We start from the raw sequence: 25,935 nt of genomic DNA, 5'->3' as shown, positions 1-25,935 counted from the left end.
TTGCTTCAATCCCAGATCTAATTTTTGACAACGAGAAACATTCTAAGACTTTTTTCAATAGCTGTTTCGTAATTGTTGAGTTTTATCGATTACGTCTACAATAGTTACCTATATAGCTGAAGCCACTGAAGCCATTGTGGATTATCCATAAATAAGCTCCTGGAAAACGGCTAGTATACGTCGATATTTAATCCACAACGTCTAATGGATCATGCGGACGAACATTTTCATTTACTTGGCTCTTTAAATTTAGGGGGGGAAATAATAAGCAAGTTATATTAAACTTAAAACTCTTTAAATTTGAAATGTAATTTTAAATCTCTGGTCTAGGAGAGATTTGATGTGCTATTCTCTAAAACAAACTAAATTTTTTGACTTGATATAAAATCTATAATTTTATGGGTTGGTTTAAAATTATTTTTTGTTCCTTACTCTAAAAAAGAAAATCCACTTATTGCATAAAAAATATTTAGCCTTCTTATATAAGTTTCGGAATTTAAACGACATGGAATGAAACAGTAGCAGCATACCCTAGCAGATGGACCCAGCAAACCGCATCTGCTTTAGAATTCACCGTCGAGAGAAAAGAGAAAAGGGCCATTCTTACTGCAAATGAGATACGCTCACTTCCGGTCACTGCGGAGAAAAATGGAGAACCTGATTAGTGAGTTTCTGTTATAAAAATACTATTCACCAATCAGGTTCTTCAATCTGAGGTGATTGAAAATGCAAGAAAACCGCATTCATTGAGATTGGCCCTGAGCTTGATTCGCTGAGGAGCATTCACACTGGATGCAAAAAGAAATCGTGCATGCAAACTCGGAGGTGCATCTCGGTCACACTTTTGAATTCGCATGAAGAAATTTTTCGCATCCAATGCTCCTAAATTTTTCAAAAGAGAAAGTAAAAACAATAGTCTCATCCTCGGCAGTGACTGCTTGAATTGCATACAGCAAAAACTGTTCCTCAAAGACTTTTTTCCACTCGGCCAATTCAGTAAAAAGCTTTCTTTTCCTTATTTTTTTGACCGATTATAACTGTGGCAACTTAAGAAGTCGACTTCTCTCCCCCCAACTACAGAGACAGACGGAATTTTGTGTATTTATTTATTTTGCATGTGTATGTGCGAGATAAATTCTCGAAATTAGAAAGGTTTTTCTAAGAAATCAAAAGTACCTACATGAAAGTATTTAACTTGCTGTCATCTTTCTTAAACTGATTAGAACACGATATTGTTTTTTGAACTCCTGAAATGGCAGAGTTGCTTCGAAGGAGAAGACAAAAGTCGGATGATGATTCAGAAAAATCATTTTCTGAATCTGATCTTGAAGTTGAAGATTTAAACGATAGTGCTATTAGTTCAAAAGATACTCCCGAAAAGGTGCGATTGAGAATAACAATATTTAAGTCATTCCTTAATTGTGTTAAGTTTTTTTCTTCCTAAAATCATGAAGATATGCCCGATTTAGAAAAATACCCATCCTTGCATTTCAGAATCTATAAATATGTGGTTAAATGTACATATTGTTAGTATTTAAGTTACCTATTGTCTTTCTAATTGGTAAACATTGATGAGTTGACATTTTTTAATTAATTAAATGCTTGTATTGTATCTGCAGTCATGATTAGAGATGGTTAAATAAAAAATTCTGGTAATTGGCAATATAACCGGACAGTTTAGTGCAGTATAGTATTCATGTATATGCATTCATTTATAATGAACACGCATTTCCTTCTTATTTCAGTTTATAGAAAATATTTGACATTTATATTCGTCTTTTTCTCAATATCATATATTATTAAGCATTTTTACCTTGTTTATTAATTATTTTGAAGAATGAGTTCATGTAGAAAAACAACATTTTAATGTTAACTGAAGTTTTATGTTGAGAAGGTTTGTTTTTTAACCCATTTGTCTTACCAAATTTTCTATAACTTGTGAACATCTAATCAAATGTCTAGAAACTTCTATTCTGTCATTGCTAAGATGGAAAATCAGTTCAAAAAATCAGTTTTTATTTGTAGACACAGAAAGAAATGACATTGTATGCTTCCCATTAAACGTACAATGTTACAATAAAAAATGTATAAAATTAGCTATTGCAATGTTTGTGAACATTTTGTGCAATTCTTAAATTGTGCTGAGCTGGATTGCGAAAACAAAGGGAAAATAATTCATTCAAATCACAAACCATTGAAAGAAAATGAATGGTATCCCCAAAAAATGAGAACACTCAAACTGAAGGAATAAATAATTTAATGAAATAGTTTTAAACAATACTATATAGTAGTGAAAAAATATCTTAACTATATGACTCTCTTAAAAATACGATTTCTGAGGAACTGTTCCATCTATTTCGCACAAACTTCGTATTTTGCCATGTAAGATCACATACTTTAAAATGATGTTAAAAAATTTATACCTTAAAATTCAATATTTTTTCCACTATTATTAAATAGAATAATAATAAATGGAGATATTTCCATATTGTGATCTGTTGCGCCAAACACAATCACCAAGATGCCAAGTAGATTCTAAATTTGCTAAATTTTTTTTAAAAAGAAACATGTAGATGTTTGTCCAGGGGTGGTTATGAGTTATACCTTTTGACTTTGTCCCTTTCTGTGCTGTTTTTTTTTTAAAGTTTCTCATGGACCACTGCCTGGAAGTTTCCAAGACTTGGCAATTATTTTGCCACAGATCATGATACGGAAATCTCCCCTCGAGATATAGTGAAATATGCAAAAAGTAACATTAACGTCATGGGGTCCAAACTTTGAAACACTCTCTTGACCTGACCATATTTCAAAGATTGCGCCTACCCCCTATATTATGGGGCTTAAAAATTCAAATCCTGTGAACAAAGGGTATGTTTATCTGGAGAAAGTATGTTTTTTTTCCCTCTGATTTCATAACTAAAAATATCGTCTGCAATAATTAACTAACATATTTAGGTTATCCCCTTGAACCAATAAGATTTAGTCCTAAAACTCAAGATCAATTTATTAGATCAAAAGTTTTTCATGTAGCATATTTTGGTTACCCACTTGATCCACTAAGATTTAGTCCTGAAATGCAAAGATCTGATCATTAGATCAAAAGTTATTTATAGTAGTCCTTTTTTTGAAGCAATGTGCATAATATATGATATCTATTTCAAGAATTTTAATTTTTTTTAATGATATTTTAATATCTTAATTATCTATTTTTGATGCCTTCCATTATTTGTAGGCTGTCCCACTTAAAACTGCTGATGGCTCTGAGTATGAAAGTGCAGAGGAAGAAGAAAAAATTCTTGAAAAACCTGTGAGTGCTCTTTATATCATTCATTTTCTTTAAATTGTGTACGGGTTCCCAATTTTTCTTTTTACTGTGGAACCCTAAATCTTTTGGTAGAAGCCCTATTTTATAGATATAGAAAGCAAAGAAAGTCTAATAATTACTTTAAAAGTATTTAATATAAAGAATGAAATTTTTTTGCCGTTTTATCAATAAGTGTCTAAAAATTAGGTATATGTCTCACAATCAAATTCGGTGAGTTGGAACGGCAACTAGTTTTGTATTGATTTTTTCCTTGCTGTTATACATAAGCTGAAAATTACTGAAACAAGCTGCAAAACGATTTTCATTAAAATGAAACTGAAAAAGAAGTGTTATAAAAATTGATAATAATTAAAAGACAAACATATTTTAATGTTGAATTTAGTTATATTATTTTGATTGAAAACTTTTCTGGCAATACAGTTTTTTATAATGTGAATGCTTTTAATAATTTATTCAATGTTTTCAAAAAGTTTGCAATAAATATTTTAAATGTTGTTTTTTTCCTCCATTATTTTTCTTAAATAATTTTTTTAGAGTAACCCAAAATATTAAATAAATAATGAATTATTGATTAGATATAAAAATGTTTTTACAAATTTAAAAAATAACAACTGGCCTATAAAAATTCCTAATTTTCAGATCACCCTTGACCCTTTGACAGAACCCTGTGCTGAACCCTCAGAACACCTTTCAGGAACAAGTGATGTATGGAACAGTTTATAAATCTAAAGAAAAAAATAATATTTGTCTAATACAGTCAAACCTTCAAGTGAACCTTCAAGGGACCGAAATTTCTGTTCACTATAACTGGAAGTTCACTATATCCGTTACGCAGGCAATTTAACTAATGGTTCCCAAACTCCTCCCTTTTATTACACATTATTCAAATAAATGACTGAAAAATATTATGTAGTAGCAAAAAATGTGTTACTTTTCATTACTCTTTGTCTTGCGAACAAACAAAAAATTTTTTTGATCTTTAGCTGATGAGCAATCCTCAACATCAGATATGGAAGAACTTCCCGACTCACAGATAATTTTTCCTGAATTTCTGTTATTCCGCTTTTTAAACCTATCTAAACTGCCATTCGAGCACATAAAAGTAGTCTCATAAAATCGCTTAGCAAATTCATCGACATTTGTCCAGATACTTCGTTTGGTGAACAACTTCAGTAATGCTTCTTCAGCATCCTTGTGATCTGCTTTTCTCCACTTTTTTCTGTCATCTAAATTTTTTTCATGAGCAGAAATTATTAATTGCCTATTTTTCCATATGTTACAAACTGCAGATTTGGATAGATTCCCTGCAAATATCAGCTTGATTTCATACATTTTCAATTTTTCTGACTATACCCATTTTATCATCAATGGAGAACATTTTACGTTTACTGCTCGCCATAGTTAAATTTGAGACACTTGTTTGCAGGATTTTTTAAACTGAACTGAGAACAAAAAGGATTTGAAATGAGGGCCTTATCAACACATATTAGTGTCCAACCCTTTGACCAATAGTGAATAATTGCTCATTCCCTCTGACAGAAAATGCATATTGATACGACTGACACTTTACGGGGCATCGTCTGCTTGGGTTGAAAACATCTGCTTTGTTTGTTTAGGGATGGGAAAGTAAGATAAAAGAAGCAAACAAGAAAAAATGCTTATCGCTACATTCCCCTCTATAAATGGTTTTGAAAATCGGTATCTGTATTTTTTTTCGAAGTAGAAATTTCGAAATTATTACAAAAAAAATCAGTTGAAGACATTATCCGTGTATAGCAAGGCACTGAACCGAACATTTCGTTTACTATATCTGGGAGTTCACTATAAACCATGTTCACTATATTTAACTCACAGTTTGACTGTAATTAAAAAAACAATCTAACCAGCTGCTCATTATATGTATATATGTGTGTGTTTGTGTATGACCATTTACTATCACAATGAAGAAAACCAATAAGGAGGATACTTATCCTTCAAAATTTAAAAAAAAAAACTCATTTAGTCTCGTAGCACAATCTCATTTTTTAACCTCACATGTTTGCTTTTACACTTTTTGCTCTTTCTCCCTTCACATCAAAATAGTTTGAACTGTTTAATAACGGTGCAGTGCCATTTATTGGCCTTTGTTGATTTTCTCACACAGAGGTTGTTTCATTTGTCATATATATATCAGGGGTCTGTCTAGGTTTTTATGAGAGGTACCTATTTTGTGAAAATTTAGACATAATTTGTGAAAATTAAAAATTATATTAAATAATCAACACAAAAATATGGTAAATTTTTATATATTTTTCCCCATATATTCAAAAATAAATTTTGCTATTGTAAAATTTTGGGCTTAAAATTGTATCCAAATTTAAAAATCACTGTCCATTGTTTAATTTCAACTTGAATTTTTTTTATTTTAAAGCATGCATTTAACAGTACTTCCACAAAAAGTTTTTTTCATTATGAGAACACTTCCCACGAGATCATATTGAAAAAAGTTTCACGGAGAATAGAATGTTTCATTCAAAAATAAAGGTCTGTTCGAATAAATTTAGAAAAATGTTCGAATGTTTAGAATAATGTTCAAATTTCAACTTCCTGTAAAGTTTACAGAGGNGTTGATTGAATATTAGTTTTGAATTAGCTTATATTCAGGCAGGTTGTGGGGGATTTGTCTCATGTCCTGTCCTTCAATCATCATTCTAAATTCATTATTTTGCTTAAAATGTTACTTAAATCTTCATTTTTGTAGCACGAGCTTATTAGTATTTTACAAAATAAAAAGCTTTTTTCTGAATAACGACGTGTTTTATTTTCATCATAAATATATATATATATATATATATGGTGTCGTCCTGAATCAATTGCTTTTTTAACATTATTTTGTGAAGCAGTTAACCGTATAAAACTGAACGCTATGCAGATAGTCTTCCATCGTCTGACAGTTGTAATTCCTAATGATAGAAAACCCATTTGTCAGCTAGCTATAATGTGAAATCACTTTTATTCCTTAAAATAGATTGTAACATAATTTTATATGCTCATTAATTCAACTGCATCGTCAATTTTTAGTCAAAAATGTAACTAATATCAAATGTGTTTTTCATTATTAAAAAAATCACCTGTGTTTCTGAGCATTTCTGCCCAAACCGCATCGTTTTATTGTAAATGGTTTAAAAAATTATCAGGTTTTAAAAAATAAACTGACCAATGGTAGAGTACATGTGAAATGCTAATTAAACTTAACATATTTTAGAATGAAGAAACTAGTCCTAAGGAACAGGAATCTTTGTCAGAATTGGTGGATGAAGAAGGAGGAGAGGAAGGTATTGCTGAAACGGAAGATGTTGAAGGAGAATTTTTGAATGGTGATGATGCTCCTGAAAATGGATCTGAAGATGAAGAGTTTGTCGAAGAAGAGAGGCAGCAAGGTGATGGAGAGGTAAAATAAAATTATATTACCATTTATTTCGAAACAATAAATATAAAATTTGTTTGCTACATTTTTTTTTTAACTTGGAAGAAGCACATTTAAGATGTATTAAGTCTACTCTTACAGAATAAAATGAATATTTCAAACTTCTGATCGCAAATTTGTCACCTCGCCAAATGCGATAAAATCGATTTAAGAAAATATTGTGCTTTGTGAAAGCATCGAAGATTGATTTTTTCTACCAAAAATTCTCAATTCTAAAAAAAGGCAGTGTATTCTCCTCAATTCTAAAAAAAATAATAATAATAATTATTTTAGGAAGAATTTTTCTGAAAAATCTTGTATTTTTTTATTTGATAACAGTAATTCCCGTTAGATAAGTCTCATAACCAAATAACCAGTTAGAATTATAATAAATCCAGATAATGAATGAAAGAGAAATTATGTAATCCTAAGACTAACTACCGTAAAATAGAGATGACCATATTTGTTGCAGTATCACATGACTAAATTCTTTCGTAGGGTTTATGCCACAGGTGCATATTATCATTCAACTATTTTTGCAGAAAATATGTTTTCTTATATACATACGTGACAATGACATAAAGTTACTTTAGGTTAATATTTATATTATTGCTGTAGTCTAAGAAGTTATTAAAAATTAACCCCGACTTATTCCTATTTCTTTTTCACAAAGACAATAAAACATCTACAGTTTTGATCCTCTCTCTCAGTCATTGCTCATTTACTCCTTCCCAAGTGAGTCTTAATTTGAACTTTATAAAATAATATAATTTATTATAAATCTGTTTATCCATTTGAAGTTTTCTATGAAATTTTTTTTTTTAAGCTTTACCTTTGGCCAAGAATTTTGAAATTCAGCTAATCTTTTTGAAATTTGGCTAATATACTGGCTAATAATTTGAAGTCCTTTGCGGGGTAACGAGAGTAGTAGGGATGTAGTCAAGTAGTTGAGATTTGGAACAGTTTTTCAGATTCTTATGCATTTTGGAACAGAAATTATCAGTAAATCACCTGTACAAATAGACAAATCAGAATTTTTATGTTCTGGACAAGGTATGTCTAAAACTATATTGCTGTTGGTTTACTGCAAAAAACACAGTTTTGTAAGAGGTATTATATTATTTTTACATCCCCCCCCCACTTTCTCATGTTAACAAGATTTAAATATACTCACCTTGAAAATGAAACAATTTTCACAAGGCAAGTATGAAATTTTCTAAGCAGAGCAAAATGCATGTTCATTCACAACAATAAATTATTAAGCTTGTGTTCTCTATGTATTGCCACTTCCGAAAACTTTTTATCTACTAAAAAAACATGTTTGTACTTTTCAGCCATATAAATGATAGAAAGGCAAAGTGAGATAATAGTATTTCACATTAGAGATAATTATTTTTTGTTTTTATTACTTGTCAATAATGTTCTTCATACATTTAATTAACAAAAAGAAAAATTGGAGAGGAAGTCCTTTTTTGTTTTTTGTATAAATTCTATAGAACAAGCAGACTCAGTGAGTGAGACATGGTATGTAAATATCACTCCACTACAAAAAAATTGAATAAAATAGGTATTCATGCATTGTTGAATATTAAAAAACATAGTGTTAAATATGTGCATACTAATTTTAATGTTACTATTTTTTGTATTGAATTTTTCAAGCTTCTTTGACTTCTTAGAAATGAAGAACTGTTTAAAAATTAAACAACACTATTTGTTTCAAATTTAGCTAAATTGTGGGATTTAAAGCTTTTCTTCAATGATATTTTTCTAAATTGTTTCTTGCCAAATAAAAATTAAATAATGAACTTTTTTTTTTTCTTTAAGTCATAGCAAATAAGAGGTTTTGTTTATCAATTTTTATGCAGTTTCTCAATGCTAAGTGTTTAATTTCTCAATTCTGTTTATTATTTATTTTCTACATGCTTTTATTACTTAGTTTGTCAATGCTATTATTTTTTTAGATTATCAGTTTTATTGTTATGAACTCACTCTGGTATATATCTTATTATAGATCTACATTTTAAGGACCCATACTTATGTTAATTTAATAGACTAGTTATTGTTTTAAAAACATTTTAAATTAAAAATTAATCTTTGGATTGTGTAACCAATCTGATGATTAAGTTTAGTCAAAGTGAAAGTAGGTTAATAACTCATTTTATTTGGTTTTAAATAATTGACAAGATTAAATCTCTACGTAAGTCTCATGCAATTTTCAGTATACCACGTAGCTCCCTTGTTTTAACAAAAATATGTTTCATACAAGTTAAAACAAACATGAATATTTCAATAATATTTGCCTTACAAATTAAAGGGGATGTGTATGTTTATTTTTAAGGAATGTTCACCTGCGAGTGTAGCTGCTGAAAAGGAGTTAGATTTTGATGAAGATCGAAGGAATCCTCAGTATATTCCCAAAAAAGGAATGTTTTATGAACACGATGACAGGGGGAATAGTGAAGATGTGAAAGAAAAACCTGAAGAACCTCCAAGGTTAGTAGCTTCTTTTTGTGTCTTTTTATTATTTGTAAGATGTGTCAGTTACGCATCTTATATTATTACAGTTACAGCATTGGTAGTTGTCATGATTTTAATAAAAAAAAATTTTATTCTGATTTTTAGCATTTTTGTCCTGATGTTCTTGATTTTATTGTGTATGTGTTCAAATCATTCCATTTTCTCCAAATTCAATTATGGATTTTAAAATTATTGATTAAAATAATAGAAAGTTGGAGAAGAAATATTTTTTATCCAACATCTAAATAGAAAAATTTGTTACCTTAAATGTAGGGACCATCAAATGAATCATATACATAGTTGAATCTATAGCCTCATCCATAGGGTTGTTGCTCTATTTCAAATTTCAAACTTTTTGGTGATTCAAGCATTTTGTGAAAAAGAAGCTCTGTTATCTATTTTATCTTATAAAATTTTTTGTCAACTTTTGTTCTAATTTTTAGATTTTCTTTTTGTTTCAAGATTATTAGAAACCTACTTTAAAGTTATTTGATTAATATGGTCTTGAACTACACTCTATAACAAAAAAATCGATGCACCAAGAAAGATTTGTCCGATTAAAACGAAAATTGGTGGATAGGAAGACAATGTGCAGAATAGTAAATGATCAAAATTTTAGAACAATTGAATAATTTATTGCAGAGTTACAGTAACAAGTTCAATAAGGTGTTGACCCGCCTCTAGCCTGGATACAAGCTGCCACACGGTGTGGCATAGACTGATAAAGCTCCCGGATGGTCTCTTGCGGTATTTACTTCCAAATTCGATCCGATTGTCGAACGAGGTCATCAACATTCCGTGGGAGATGCAATCGCCTTCCCATCATATCCCAGACATGCTCGATGGGAGAGAGAGATCTGGTGATCTGGCAGTTCAAGGAGGAGTTTAACAAGCTTGCAGACAGTTCATAGCAACACGTGCCGTATGTGGTCTGGCATTGTCCTGCTGAAAAACCAGCCCAGGGCGCTGCAAAAGGAGCGGTAGCAAAACAGGTCTTTGGATGTCGTCAACGTACCACTGTACAGTAAGTGTTCGTCTAATGACGACCAGAGGGGTCCGGCTGTCAAAAGAAATGGCACCCCAGACCATAATGCCTTGTTGAGGGCCTGTGTGGCGTGCAATAGTGAAGGCAGGATCCCCCCTCTGCCCTGTGTGTCTCCAAACAGGTCTTCGATGATCGTCAGGACGCAGTTGGAAGCGGGATTCGTCACTAAAGACTATACGTCCCCAGTCGGCATCATTCCAGCCTGATCGAGCGTCGATTTTGAGCATGTTGGTGCGTCGATTTTTTTGTTATAAAGTATATATTAACAAGTTTCAATTAAATATTGGTATAAAGGAATATTAATTGATAATGTCAATGTATCAATACTGTAAAAATTTTCTTTACAGGTGTCCAACTGTTCTGAATTGTTCAATGCTTCATTAATAAAACTATATTGAAATCAATAAAACTTCCTGTTCTAGTAACAAAGTAATTCTGAAATTAAATATCTTATACTATTTAACTCTTTTGGGATACAACGTGCTCTTATTAAACGTAAATAGAGCAAATAACGCTTTTTTCCCATTTGCCATGTTTAAAAATTGTCTGGTTCATTTACTGTACTGTTCCAAAAAAAATAATTTCATGATTCTTTATCCTAATTTTTTTTTAATTTTGTCTTGAATTTTTTTTACCCACTCTTTATGTTTGAAGGTATAAAGAATAAGCACTTTGAAAATACTTTAAACAGCTAGATGGTTCTTAAACTACACAGATATGGATGTATTTATTTGATCTACTATCGCATTTAAATCAAATTAAATACAGTTCCCTATAAGGTAAAGAACAAGTGTTAGGAAATATTTTAATTGCCATCAAATAGGTATCAATGTTACGATCAACTCCATATTTTTCTTAGTAATTTTGTCAAATAAGATATTCAATATCGCAAAAAGACTATAATAGTTACATTAATTTAGCGTTTTTTGTATTGAAATAAATTTTGAAAATGCTCTGTATTGTAAAATTTTATTTTCATAAAATTATATTTTGACAATGAAACTGTTTCTCCTTAGGGATAGGAAAAAGAAGTTATGGCTTGATGAAGGCAAATGGGGTCATGACCGTTTTCGTGAAGAAGAGCAATTTCCTAAATCACGTAATGAATTAATAGATACCTACGGGTATGACATTAGGAATGAGGATGGTCCTCCTCGAGCTAGAAGACGGCGACGTTACGGGTTAGTAAGCTTTCTCCCTTTTTTAACAATCATTTCATTTAACTTAAGTAGTATTAAAATTATGTACTTTAGTTTAAAGTCCTAAAGGTCATCAGAATGCATTACTTATTAAACATATTAAATTAATAATAATAATATTATTTATATTGAGCAATGCATCTCACCTAATCAGTAATAATAAGAAGCAAAAATCATGCACAATATTTAATATAGGGTGGTTATTTTCTTCGGAAATGGAAAGCCTGCAATTTTTAGAGAGTTTAAAAATTCTCCTGGAAAACCTGGAAGAGAAATTTTAAATAAACTCTGGAAATTCTTTGATAGAGTACTAGCAATATGATGATCACACTCAATTTAGCTTAGAGTGCAAAAACCTATTTGCAAGTTAAACTTATCCAAAGTTTATGCACTTTGATAAATAATTTTTAATTAATAATTTTATTTTGAATTTCTACTAAACAAGCTATTTACATTCTTTTTAATACTTTTCCACATTCCTTTAAATTTATTTTTTGAAAAATATTCAAAATTGTATACATTTTCAAAAATGAATTCATTTAAAATTAATAGTAAAATCTTTTGTTTAGTGTCTTGAATACAACATGATAATTTTAGTTCAAAATAATTTACAATTAACATTTTAATCTGTGAATCAACCATATATTTATTACTCTAGAAATCTCAGTGAGTAAGATTTTATGTAGAGAATAGCCAACTTGCTTTATTATTACAAAAACAGGTTTTTTGAAGACTACCTTTTTCTTAAAAAAATAGCCAAAGGCTCAAAATTTAAAAAAAAGAAAATTTAGAACCTATATGCTTGAAATATATTGGAAAAGATCTATGATTGAAAGAATAAAGATGCTAACTGACTGTTTTTTAATTAAAAAAAAATTTTCTGTATTTATCAAAGACGTGAATGAGAATTTTCTTTTAGAAATAATTTTGCATTTAATTGTAAATAAAACTGTAAATTATGTTGGTTTTTTTTTCTAAATTAAAAATTACTTTGGAAGTTATATTTTTACTTTTAATTATTCTAAAAAAATATTTTACCACCTTTAAGTACTGAAATTGAGGAAATCTATTTATTTATGCAGGGGTGATTATGCTCCGAATTTCCGGATCTTTCGCAAACAGCGATCCGAAGTTTCCAGAAATCCAAAGTCCAGTTGTTTCACGAAATCATCTATCACATTTATGTATAAAAATTCTTGTATATTTTATTTAAAAATATTAGAACTGGAATTTATACTTGGCATCTCTTTCATTTGTAAATATTTTTTTTTGTGGTAGAATAATAAATGTGATTAGAGATAAAAGTAAACTTACACATAATTATTCATTTAAATTATGCTGCAGATAATTCATTTAGAATATCATGTTTTGAAAATTTCAATGATTTAAATTTATAAAGATATAAATTTTTTGAGGGATTTTACTCAAGAAATTTTCAGGATTTTTGAGTTGGACCTACAATCACCCCTGTATATGTATATTTCTACTCACAAAAAAAAAAGAAATACAATTATTTATAATTCTTTTTCTTTCTTTTTTTCAGACGTGGACCCACCAAATATGACCGTAATTGGGAAGATGTAACAGCTTATGGCAGGGAAAAGTTTAAAATATCCCCTAGGGGCTCCCCGAGAGGTCAGAGAGGAGTTGGCCGCTTTAGTAGGGGTGGAAATCCTAGGTTCCGTGGTCGAGGGCAGCGTGCATTGAATTTCTCAGGGCCTAGAAATGAGGATGAGGAAGAAGGCCTGAATACAAACACGGCTGAAAATTTTGTTAATAATGAGAATGGAGGTATAAAACGTTTCTTATTTTATATCTCCCATCGCTCTTCCAAAGGGAATTTTTTTAAATATTTTTTCTCTTTTATTTAGAAGCTGAAGTAAAGGATGTAGATGTACCTCCTGTCATAAACCGGGAAGATTTTCCTGCATTGCCTACCAAAAATAATGAGCCGGAAGTGGAAGAACCTCCACTGAATAGTTTCAGCAAAAGCCCACCTAAAATTATTGAGGCTCAATCTGTTAGAACACTCACTTTTGAGAATTCTAGTTATGGTGGAAGAAATTCTATTGAAAGAAATTCTGTTGAACGAGATGTGCCTCCAAGAAGGGGCAAGACACCTCCCTTTATTAATAACCATGAACGAGGAAACAGGCGCCCAAATCCTCGTGGACATCGAGGTTCTGGAAGGGGTGATTATGGTGGAAGAGGGGACTACAATAGAAGAGGTAGATCAAACAATAATCGTCATATATCCCCACGTTTTCTTGAAAATAAGGCTAACAACAACAATCTCTGTAATGAAATGGAGCAGTTGTCACTAGAAGTTCATGAAAATCATCAAATTTGTAACGAAGAAAATATTAATCATGTTGAAAATAATGGTAAGAAAAACTTTACTTCATACGTCTTTAATGAAAAGGGTTTTTTGTGTAAAATTTGAAAACTACACAATGTGTTTTTAGTTGAAAGAAAAATGACCAAGTAATACTGATTTATATTGAGCACTTACCATGAATAACATACGTGCAATTTGTAATACTAGTGATATGGTGTCACATCCTGTATCATTTCCAGCTGTTCTGTATTTCAATATCTTTTCACAACCTTATCTGAAAAATGGAAAAATTTCATTTCTCCTCAAAATTTTCAATAGTTTTCTAAATATTAGAATTGTTCTCTAAATTTTTCTTGCTTTAAAAAATCCATTTCTGATGTTTCTTTTCATCATAGTAAAAACTTTGCTTAGAAAACCCTTAAAACTTGGAAGGCCCCCCACCCCAATTTTTTTTTTCCTTTTTGATTATATGTGACAATTTATTCTAAATGCCATATGGCCACTTATTCAAAAACTTTTTTCTGGTTGATAGAAAATTTTCTAACATGACGTTTGACTGCTTGAGTATTTATTATTGTAGGCATTTTATCATAGTTGTATAGTTTGTTTTTTTGTGGCATATTTATTCAATCCAATCCCCTGTTCTTTATTAGTATAGTAGTTATTTGTATAGTATTCTTTATTTGTATAGGACTAAGTAATGCTTATATTATATTGAGCTCTGACCTTGACTAACATATTTGTGAAATTTAATGCTAGTGGTTCATTGCTACTTCCAGCCATTCTATATTTCATATTTCTATATTTTCATTTCTTCTAAAAAATTTCTAAATATTCTAACCACTTTCCAAATTTTTCTTCATTAAAAAATCTATTTCTGATGTTTCTTTTCATCATAGTAAGGAAGAACCTTATTTTAAATCATCTCTTAAATTTGGAGTTTTTACTTAAAATTCCCAAGATTAATATTTTCCTCTCTCGCTTTTCTTTTCTTTTGAATTAAATTAGATGAATTATTCTAAATGCTCCCACTTTGCCACACGTTGAAAAACTTTTTCTGGGTGAAAGACGATTTTCTGATATGACCTTTGACTGACTAAGTACATATAACTGTAGGTATTTTACCGTAATTGTGTTGTTGTTTTTTTGTGACATGTTTATCCAATCCCATGTCCTTGATTTAGAAAGTAGAAAAAGAGGAAATTAATTCTTTTTTGTGTACATTACATTATGTTATTCAGAGCTTGGCATGTTTATCCAATCCCATGTCCTTGATTTGGAAAGTAGAAAAAGAGGAAATTAATTCTTTTTTGTGTACATTACATTATGTTATTCAGAACTTGGCTTGATTTGCTTTCATTAATGTGTATAAAAATTTATTAAAATTGAGGAAGATACTGGTATTCTTTATGAATGGCATCTATTTCAATTTGTGTCTAGTGTGTAAGTTAACACAGTGTTTTTTTTTTTATGTTTATGAAGTTGGTTTATAACCTAAAAAAGAATAAAATATACTTTATTTATATGCTTTGATATAATTTGTGTAGGTGAACTACCAAGTAATCCTAATATGTCTGAAATGGCCCTAAAAGGTGCTGGAGATTCTTCTGGGCGTCCAAAACGATACTCTTCTTTAAGGCAGCGAAGTCTTCCTGAAACTAGTACTTATCCAACCCCTCCACCCCAACAAGTACCTCCTCAGCATCCACCTTATTATGAAGCAGGTTTGTATAACAATGTCATCAATAAATAGTCAGTCTCTTGACTTAATAATTATTAATATATTTGAGTTAAGTATTTCAGAAAAAATGTCTTGTTTAATACATAGGTTTTTATTTAAAAAAATAGTTTTTTAAAAATATTTTCGAAAGGAGTTTTTTTTATTGCGTAGAATAATTATTTTGCATTAGTACATATATTTGGTCATAGTTAATTTTAACGTATTAAGTAAATTATGGATGCCAACCACTAGCTATGATGTTGTGTTTTTGCAAAATTATTTTTCCTTATTAAGTAAGCTAAGTTTCTATAGCATTATTAAAATGAAATATTCTTTATTTAATTGATATTACAAAGTTGAAATAAATTTCAGACACTAAGAAAATGAGCTTAAATATGTTTTCTCGCATGTAGATATTCTTTAAAATTAAACGGATCTATACCCAACCAAAAATATCAACGATAGAAAAAAAGAGCAAGTAAGAAATTGTTTTAGAAAATAAGTAGTTGTCATCTGTAGTATATTATTAATGCAGTTTTATGGATAGCACGTTTGCAATATTTTTTTAAGTTTTAATAGTTTATTACAAAAAAAAAAAAATCAGTTTTGATTGTCATTAGTACCTTTGAAAAGTGTACTGTATATATCAGGTAACTTCAAATTTATCATTTTCCAAAAATTTGACATAACTAGAGATAAATTATTCTGATTTTTTTTTTCTGTTTTATTTTTGTGTATTTTTTATTTATTAATTTTATGACAGTGCAGCATTTTTAAAAGCATTTCTGATAGACTGTATTAATTTCTTTTAACATTTTATGTATACTTTTTTTAAAGTTTTGTTTTAAGAATTAAGATAAGTCTTTCTATTTTTTTATCTCTCAATTTTACAACTTTATTTATTTATTTTAATATAGCTCTTAATCAGTTTAATATTTCTTATGGATATAGTTTTTTCCCCTATACCCTCTATACGAATAATGTAGCCAAATTTTTATTATTTTTCATTAAGGATTAAACTTATTTATATAAAAAAAATAATATTAATTCATGTTTTTTTTTTTTTTAAATGTTGCTGTTCGGCCAGTTTTAGTGGCCAAATCATTATTCATTACATCCCAAGTATGTATGTATCATAGATGCCAACTGCTCCAGACGCTCCATAATAATTTAAAAAACGGTGAACAACTACATGCTGAAATTTGCAAACATTTGACTAATTTTGTTTACTTTTAAAACCGTGTCACCAGACTTAATTGTAATAAAGTAGCGAATTGTATAAGCCTTTGAATTATTTAGAAATAGTGGTAGATGAAAACCTTATAAATTTAATTTATTAAACCAAGATTCACACATTAATAAACTACCACTCGAAAATATTTATGTGCTGTCCGGAGCAAGTTGGCATCTCTGATGTATATTAAATTTCTATGTTTATTTCTTATAATGTTTAATAATTGTAGATTATTTCAATTGATTTCTGTGTATCTTTGCTTTCATAGTTACTTTCTGTCAGAACTAAGTAAGATGCTTGAAATAAACAGGTTTTTTTTTAGTTTTCAAGTATAACGGAGCTTCTATTTTACTTCTGAACGACTGGATACAGGCTTCTGTTTTTCACTTCTATAGGCGTTGTTTTATTTTCAGACAAGCCTGATATTTTTTTCCTAATAAATTGAAATTCATATTGACATTGTGTGTTTCGCAGGGTATCAAACGGCTCTGTACGCCCCAACAGAAAGCTGTGTTCCAACACCCAGTACGCAAAGCCAAACAGCTACAAGTGCCCCTCTCATCACACCATCTGCATATCAAACTTTTACCCCTCCTCCTTATTCTGAAAGCTATGGTATGTCTCTTTGTCTGCTTTTTGTATGTTTGTCTTGTATTTTGTATGCTTGTTCACTGCTTATTCATTTTATCCAATATGCTAGCTGTTGTACCTAGAGGTCTCTTATACCTTTGAATCTGACCTAAGCCTATAGAGAAGGGTATCCTAATGAGACCAGTTGTATGTATATACTTGGGTCTGTCTAGGCCAAATTTACTACCATTTAGCGCTACATTCACAAATTCAACTTTGGGAAAAACGGTAGCTTCACAAAATACTTTTTCTTAAAATTTTATTTTTGTTTTCCGTAAGAAACGATAAGTCCATATTTTTGTGTTGATTTTTTAATATAATGTTCAATTTTCACAAATGATGCCTAAATTTCATAAATTATGTCTTAAGTTTTCACAAAATAGGTACCTCTCAAAAAAAAACCTAGACAGACCCCTGATATAATAAAAAATGTTTAAAAATAATATTGTTTATTTTCCCTTGTTTTTTTTCTCAGTATTCTAGCTCTTGCACCATTAAAATTCCTTTCAATCTAGTCCCTAATCTTGTATAAAATTTAATTTTCATGAAAATATTATTTATTTAAATTATATTTTTTATTTATTAATTAATTAATTTTTTTTTTGAGATTATAACTGAAATTTTTTAATGTAAAATTATGTTAATAAAAAATAAACTTGTATGTTCATATGCATTCTTATTATTTGCCCTCTGAAAAGCTGTTTCATCAGTTTAGTTAATCTTTAGTTTTTTTCTATGCCATGTAATCTTCAATTTTGTATCACCTTTGAAAAACAATACCAATCATTCAATTGATTATTTGCTCAATTACAAGACGAATAATTTAATATATAATTAATATTTTAATTTTTCTGCAAAAAAAATTCCCACTGTTATGAACATATGTTTATATTGAAGGTCATCTTTGTACTTACCAATTCATGTTTAAAACTTAATTATTTATTTGCTATTTTCTGTGATGTTGATTATTGTGCTTAATACATATTCTTTCTTTCTTTTCTTTTATATGTATCTTTACACTCGGCTTTGTTTCTTTGGTGTGCTATAGTCCTACCAGACATCAATTGTTTTAAGATCTTTGAATCGATATTTTTATTTTATTTTTTTTTTAATTCTATTTCTTATGATATTCTAATGTAAGACAAACTTTTTCATTTGGGAATTCTTTTTATTTATATACATATATACATAATTTAGCTGTGATTTATTTTATGTTATTCAAAATAATTCATAAAATTAATTGTGTGTATCATGTATACTTTCATTTTTAATCATATCAACTGTCTTACAAAATAAAGGTAATGATTATATCTGCCTTGATAAAATTATAAAGCCCTTACTATTTTTAAATGTTTTTTTTTTTTTAAAGCTTTTTCAAAAATACCCTTTCCTATGACAAAAGAAAACTTTAAGCTCAATTCAGTTTTTTGTTATATTTGTTATGTTTTTTGTTCCATAAACTTTTCGAAATGAATATCCCCCCCCCCCTGCAAAATGGTGCTTTCTTTGTTATGCTCTCAAATATGCATAGAGTATGATTAAAATTTCATTAAGATGAAACTTTACTCATTTCTAGTAAAATTTCCTTTAATTGGTAGAATATTTTTTATTTATTTAACTTAAGTCGAAAATGATAGTTATAATTAATTAAAGATGTTAATTTAAGGCCTTCGTATGTCTGTGACACCACCTCCAAGGTTATTTCCACAAGTGAGTGTACCTGCAGCTCAACCTATTCTGGCACCACCACCCTGCATAACACCCGCTCCAACTATTATGAATTTCGCTCCACCACCTCCTCCAGCAGGGTATCCGTTTACTTATCCTCAATTCACTACGCCACCACCTCAGCCACCTCCTGTAAGTCGCATTGTTTTTGTTTTAATTTATGTATTAACCTTAAAAGTGTGCTTTCCTAATCCCTTTATTTGTTTTTAATCATTGTTTCCTCCTTTTTTTATTGAATATATGCGAGTATTTCATGCTGGCTTTTTCATTTTAAATGCTCCATCTAAATTTTTAGAATTTAAATTTATGAGCTGATAATTTAGAGGCTAGTGATGGAGCAATGATCATTTGAAAAAGCCCTTATTGCACATTATTTCAGAGGTGTAAGTATTGATAAATTAATGATAATTTGAACATTTTATTAAAAATTTAGAAGGCACTTGAATCACTAAAAGTTTTATAATAAGCTATCAAATTTTAAATTATCTATCCAGGGCCTGTGCCAAGCATTAACCACCTCACCAAATTCAATAAAATTTTGTTTTGGAGGATTTTTTTTTCTACTGGAAAATTTTTTTTTTATTTAACTTGATCTTAAAAATTGTACAAAAATGAATTTTTCTAAATAAATCAGTATTTTTTTTATTCATTTACAGTAATTTTATGGCCTTATAATCAGTTAGAATTGGGCTAATATAAGCCTGAAATAAACTACTGTAAAATTCTATGGGGGAAAAATAAATCATAAAAAATTTTAAGATTTGCATTTGGCGAAGACTTTCAAAAATTGGTGAATGCTTTTAATATTTGACTAATAATTTGAAATCCTTAATCCCTGTCTATCAATTAAATAGCCATCACACAAAAAATAGAAAGATGTGATGCTTAGCCAAATTTGTCTAAACCAAATTTGTCTGTTAAATTTGGTTTAGTTCATATTCAAATGAATTCTAGTTTTTTCCTTATTTGGTATATTAAAGATTTGATTTCTTTTTCGTTTTTATATACTCATCTTAAGTGTTTCTTGCATGTTAATTGAATGATGAAATTGCATTTATCAATTTCTAATATTGCACATCAAAATCTTAATTTATAAACCTTATTCATCAGCTGGCTCTTGTCTCAATACATCCTAACTAATGTTGCACTTGTGTTGCTTACAGGCACCCCCAAGTGAAATATTTCAACCAGGCATAACTTATTATTATCAACCAACTCAACCTCAACCTATAAGGCCAACAACTGTACAACAAAAACGAGCAAAAGCCATCCCCATTGTACCTCCACCTGAAAGAGAAGTAAGTTGAGTTTAATTGAAGGTTTTGGGCCATAAAATGATAAGCCACGCTTTCAAATTGTACAGAAAAGCATTATTGCTTAAAAATACCATGATTCTCATGCTAATCGTCAAAAGTTTTTGTATATTGGACTGCAGTTTCAGTTGAAATTCTTGAAACTTGTGAAGTATTTATCTGCAAATAATATTAAAACTATTTGGTATTGAAAATTTAACCTGTAAACTGGTCATTACCTTGAAACGGAACATGCCTCCAAAACCGTATGGGCAAAATTATTGCCCCTGATCATAAGAATTATTTATTGTTGTGCTATTTATGACGCACGCACAAATATCAAGTTAAAACATATTAAGCTAAACTTGACTAATATCAATTGACAGTAAATCTCATAATTATTTATTAAGTAGTTGAAATATTTTTTTAAAGATAGCATTGCATCTGTTTTTCTGAGAAAAAGATTAAATTAATATATTTTTTTTCCTTCAATGCTCGTCCAATTGGCACTCGTCATTCAGGTATTAGTTAGACAGATTTGTTAGCCCCTCTTTCTGGGGCACCATATTGTTACTTCCACTGTAAAGACATAGTACAGAAAATGAAAGAACATCCATGCCTTGTCCTGGATTCGAACGCGGGACCATATTTACGAATTATTATTTATTTTTTTTCACTTAATTTTAATTATTTCCAATCTTTAATCATAATGAGATAATAAACCCAAATGGTTTTAGGATGTTATAGGTGACAATTAATAACTCTTGATGAGTACCATAGCATGAGTTATGCAGTTGTAAAGTTCGATATTTTTTTTTCTCAAGTTTGTCTACCATTTTAATTTTTTGTACCACTAAATTTCTATGACTGATGTGAACCCCCATTCTTGATATCTGATATTTTTTTCTTCTTTTTCTCAGACAAATAGGAAAGAAAAAATTGACCCTACTCTGCCTAACAACAGTAGCCACAAATATACAGATGATGCTAATGAAGCTGATAGTGTTGATATTACTTCTGTTAGAACTGAGTCTTCACAATTACAATCCACTGTTGGTGTTGAAAGTTAATAATTGTTGTTTAAGTTTTAATTTATCTAGCATATGTTTTGACTTCTAGTTGATGCTAAATTTCAACAAATCACCAAACTAAAATTATTTATTCTTTATTGCTAAACATTTGTACTGTTTGAATGTAGTGATTAAGCACTTTCTGCCATTGTTGGAGCTTTTTATTATTTTTCATGCAACGTGGAGTTTGTGCATTTTTAACTCTCTTGATATGAAAGGATTGTCGATACATTAACTACATTTTTTTTTTTTTTTTTTTACTAAATAGGTCACAATAAAGTGAATGTTTTCATGCAAATGATGTCATCAAATGGTTTAATCATGATAAATTTACCTTTATTTGTACTGATTTAATTCAGAACTATTCATGTTAAACGCTTCATATAGCTGCTTTATGTGTTAGATATTTTGTCTTTGTTTCATGTTATAATAATTACCATCTCCTTGATATCTGGTAACAGTAGTAAAAGCCACATTTTCCAAAAATATATATTCAGAAGAGAAAAAAAATGTTTTAGGTGTCTCCTGGAAGACTTAGCACTGTCATTGTTAATGTGATAAATGTTTATTGCCAATACTGTATTAGATTTTATTTTGTTAAAATTTTATATCAAAACTGTTTAAAGGATTAGGCAACTCTGCCAAGAAAAAATATAAGCCCAATTCTGAAATTTTTCATAGCAAGGTAGTTTAAATTAGCATTCTGTCAACAAATAAAGAACTGAAAAAAAATTTCTTTTTCATGTTGATACATCACAGAATAGGCAAACTCCGAAGCTTGCAACCAACTAAATATTTTTATTTTAAATTTATTTCCAGTAAACCAATTAATCAAATGTAATGTAGTGCCAAGGTAATTTCAGTTGATGTGACTATGTTGTATTGATATTGAAATATACCCTAAAAGCATGTACGTTCTTTTTTTATTTTTTTAATTTACCAATTTTTGCATTTTTTTAAAGTATTTTTTAATTGATTTCAGTTGGTATGAGCAGGTATAAATATGGGCATATGTTTCAAAAGTACAAAAGGATTTTTTTTTTTTATTCATAAATTTTTGCATTTTTAATTTATGCGTTTTGCTTTCCTTAATTCCTAAACTTAATGGCTAGAAATTCGCTTATAACTAAAAAAAAAAACTATGCACCAAAATTAAATAATCCTTCTTATGTCTGAAAATAATGCAATTTTTAATGTATGTTTAAAATTTGCTGTCAGTTGGTGAGAATTTGTACCAGTTATGAGTTTGGTCAATTTGAAATATGTAACTTCCGAAAAGTTTCTTAGGTGAATGCAGTTAACTGTCAGAAACTGCACAAAAATGCAGGTATCTAAATATTTTTACTTCTCATAAAACTTTGAGTGTATTATTTCATTGTATTATGGCACACTTTTTAAGCAAAAAAAGAATTTTCCTAAAATCTAGAGTTGCCTAACCCTGGAAAATATTTCTCCGATTTAGAGATCACTTTAAAGTGTTCTATCAGTACTTGTCAAGTGATCAATTCTACCATCATTTGGAGCAGCTATTTCTTTCTGTGGAAATATTATTGTCGCACTTTGAAAAATATATTTAATTCAGAATTAATTGTAGAAAGCAGGCGCATTGGGTTATGGTATGTGTATTTATCAATGCGTAATATATAGAGCATGATTAGTTAATATTTAATTTTAGTTTTCACATACAAGTATGCATACTAAAGTTTTCTGCATCTTATTTGTTATATGTTTTTATGCTTAATCTATCAATTAATTACTTTTTATTAATGAATAAACTAACAACATTTTTTTGTATAATGTAATCTATAAAATTTTATTTAAAGTAACATGTTTTGCAATTTTTGTTTTAAATACACTAAATCATATTCTCCTTTCACTTGTAAAGTATTTTTAGTATGTTTTTCAAGTGTTAAGTATTATTTTAATATCTAAACTACCATGCTTCATATTTTATAGTTCTTTGAATCATATTTATCAAGTCTTGCTTATTTTTTTTAACATTTTTTATTTATTATTATCTACGTATACAGTGGAACACACTAAAGTTTTACGTTGTCTATTCCACGCATTATTCGGCCTCCTGTGTCATTTTCTGCTGGTTCATGAAAATTGCCCATGCCAATAGTGGTAAATTGCTAAATTATTAAAACGTTAACCCTTTTTAAGAAAATTGTGCTACATACCTTATCACACAGACTTTTTCTGATGTTTTATTATTTTCTTATTGTCCTTTTTTCTCTGAGAGGGGATTTCCTCTTTCAATTGAAATCAGAAGTATGATGGGCATAGCACGGGAAGAGACGTTAAAGGAAGTGTGGGAGCTTAATTTGTGAATGAAATTTATCCCAGCAAACTTCATTCTTGGAACTATCCAATCATTTGTAGAAAGTTACACTAGACAACTGGTTTGGCAATCATTTCTTGTTTTTATTTTAGTTTGGTAACCCGCAAGTTGCTTCTAAAGCAAAGATAAATGTTCTGGAAACTCTGAATTTGATTTTTACATAGTTGGACAGTGTCCACTTAAGTGTATTAATATGGGTTTAATGAAACACTTTGTGCTTCTCAATATCCAACGGGAACATTTGTCCTTTGGAAAAAAATCGTGTGACTTAAGTTTCTCACGATTTACTTTAGTAGTTCATCTTGTAAGTGAAAATTTTTGAAAAATATAATTATATTTTCTCCTTGATTTTACGTTATCCCATTTTATGCATTTTTTTTTAATGTTAGTCTGATGAAAAACGTAAAATCATGGTTTCACTGTATTATGCAGTAAATCTTTAAGTTCATGAATGCATCACAATAATTGGTTAGTTAAATATCTAAACTTTCTGATGCATGTTGTATTAAATATAATCAACTTTTCTTAAGAACTACTGTTTAAGGTGAATAAACATGAAAAATTTATTCGTTTTTTTATGCACATACAAAAACAAATGTCTGTTTTAAAATATAATACTAGGTTTCAATATATGCATATAAAAAAAACTTTTTTTTTATCCATAAATATAAAATATCTTTCTCTAAATTTCATGTTCTGTCATATTATGCAGCTAATATGTTTTATTTTCTATGGGGTAAAAAGCTGTTATTGTAAGTTGACTAATAATTATTTAAATTTTTTGCATACGCTTTGTAGTCTCAAAAGTATTTTCGAAAAATAAATTACTAATCATTTTAGTAATTAGCAAATATTAGTCAATGAACAAGTTCAAATCAGTGAAGTGAAATAAAGAAATATATTTTTATTTAAACTAATGTTGTTGCCTTTTTTCTTTATTACCAATATTATTTTTGCAGTGAATTTTTCTGCAATCGAGTCGTTATAATTTTTTCTTGTTATGTTAACTATGCAACTACACATCTTGAGAAAGTCATTTTATATCTTAAAAAAAAAAAAAAGACTAGTCAAAGTAATTAAAACTTTCAAACTAATATATTTGGAGAAAGTGATAAATGTGTGGACTATACGGATTGAAAAATAAATTTAATAACTCGCAGAATTATGAAATTGTCTAACAAATTTTAGAAATTTTTTAAGTTTAATCATTTAGTAGCACCAAAACACTTTTACAGATTTTATTTTGGTTTAAAGTTAGCTTTAAATTTGGTTTGAACATCAAATAACTGGTTTCCTGGCATCTGTTGAAAAATTAAACTTTTTACTCTTATTTTAACTTAAAGTTATTCAAATAAAAGAACTTACATATTTTAAACATATATTTTTTTTTTTATTTTATAAAAAAATATATCTAAGAAGTTTAGTATTTTCTGAATGTTAATTCTTCCACAGAGCTCTTCATTTATAAATAACTTAAACTTTTAGTTTACTAAAAAAAACAATGAAAAAATATTTTTTGATCATTTTTATCTTTATTCATTTCTTAGATGAGATCAAATATATGGGGAAATGGTGAAAAATTTGCCAATGAAATTTATTAGCCTATCATAAAACAATCATAAGTAACAAATTAAATTTTCGCTTAGCATATATATTCTCATTATAAATCTAAAGAGTTTCATTTTTTAAGGGATACAAAATTAGAAGATAAATTTGTATTTTTGTCGAAGACTATTTATTAACCAAACATGGCCGATGAAATGGAGAAAAAGAGCATTTATGTAATATTCAGTTTGATGTATGTATATATCACCTCATTAATTTTAATGCTGTTTTGCATGAAAGACAAAATACAATATTTTAATGCAGTACTGTGGCAGGCTTTGTTAGTTAACCCGCTTCCATTCATTTCTGTACCAAACGTCATATTAGGGTGCAAAAAATATTTTTTTACCGCATAGTTAAAAAACAATTTTTTTTTTTTTCTGTCCCTGAATCATTTTATGCAAAATCAGTTATACAATTGGATCCAAAATTTTTGTATAAAC

General features: G+C 29.0%; 1 protein-coding gene across 4 annotated transcripts; it reads left to right on the top strand.

The window, feature by feature from the left end:
* The first annotated feature begins 1,033 nt into the window (after positions 1-1,033).
* Positions 1,034-24,801, top strand: LOC107450718 (protein CASC3). 4 transcript variants are annotated; one of them, XM_016066586.3, is made up of 13 exons: positions 1,040-1,381; positions 3,233-3,307; positions 3,965-4,030; positions 6,570-6,755; positions 9,109-9,263; positions 11,349-11,513; positions 13,075-13,322; positions 13,403-13,915; positions 15,417-15,593; positions 17,298-17,438; positions 19,120-19,313; positions 20,345-20,479; positions 21,394-24,801. In XM_016066586.3, the coding sequence occupies exons 1-13, from the start codon at positions 1,253-1,255 to the stop codon at positions 21,541-21,543; spliced, it is 2,334 nt and encodes a 777-aa protein (XP_015922072.2). In that variant the 5' UTR covers positions 1,040-1,252; the 3' UTR covers positions 21,544-24,801. The 4 variants fall into 4 exon arrangements, with proteins under 4 accessions (XP_071036721.1, XP_015922072.2, XP_015922073.2 ...); XM_071180620.1 differs by lacking the exon at positions 17,298-17,438 and having other exon boundaries at positions 1,034-1,381; positions 21,394-23,866; XM_016066587.3 differs by lacking the exon at positions 3,965-4,030 and having other exon boundaries at positions 1,041-1,381.
* The last annotated feature ends 1,134 nt before the right edge of the window (positions 24,802-25,935 follow it).

The sequence above is a fragment of the Parasteatoda tepidariorum genome, chromosome 5, assembly GCF_043381705.1.
Source record: "Parasteatoda tepidariorum isolate YZ-2023 chromosome 5, CAS_Ptep_4.0, whole genome shotgun sequence".
Lineage (NCBI taxonomy): Eukaryota > Metazoa > Arthropoda > Arachnida > Araneae > Theridiidae > Parasteatoda > Parasteatoda tepidariorum.
Note: the sequence above shows the minus strand (reverse complement) of the source record. Positions and strands in the feature narration are given on the sequence as shown.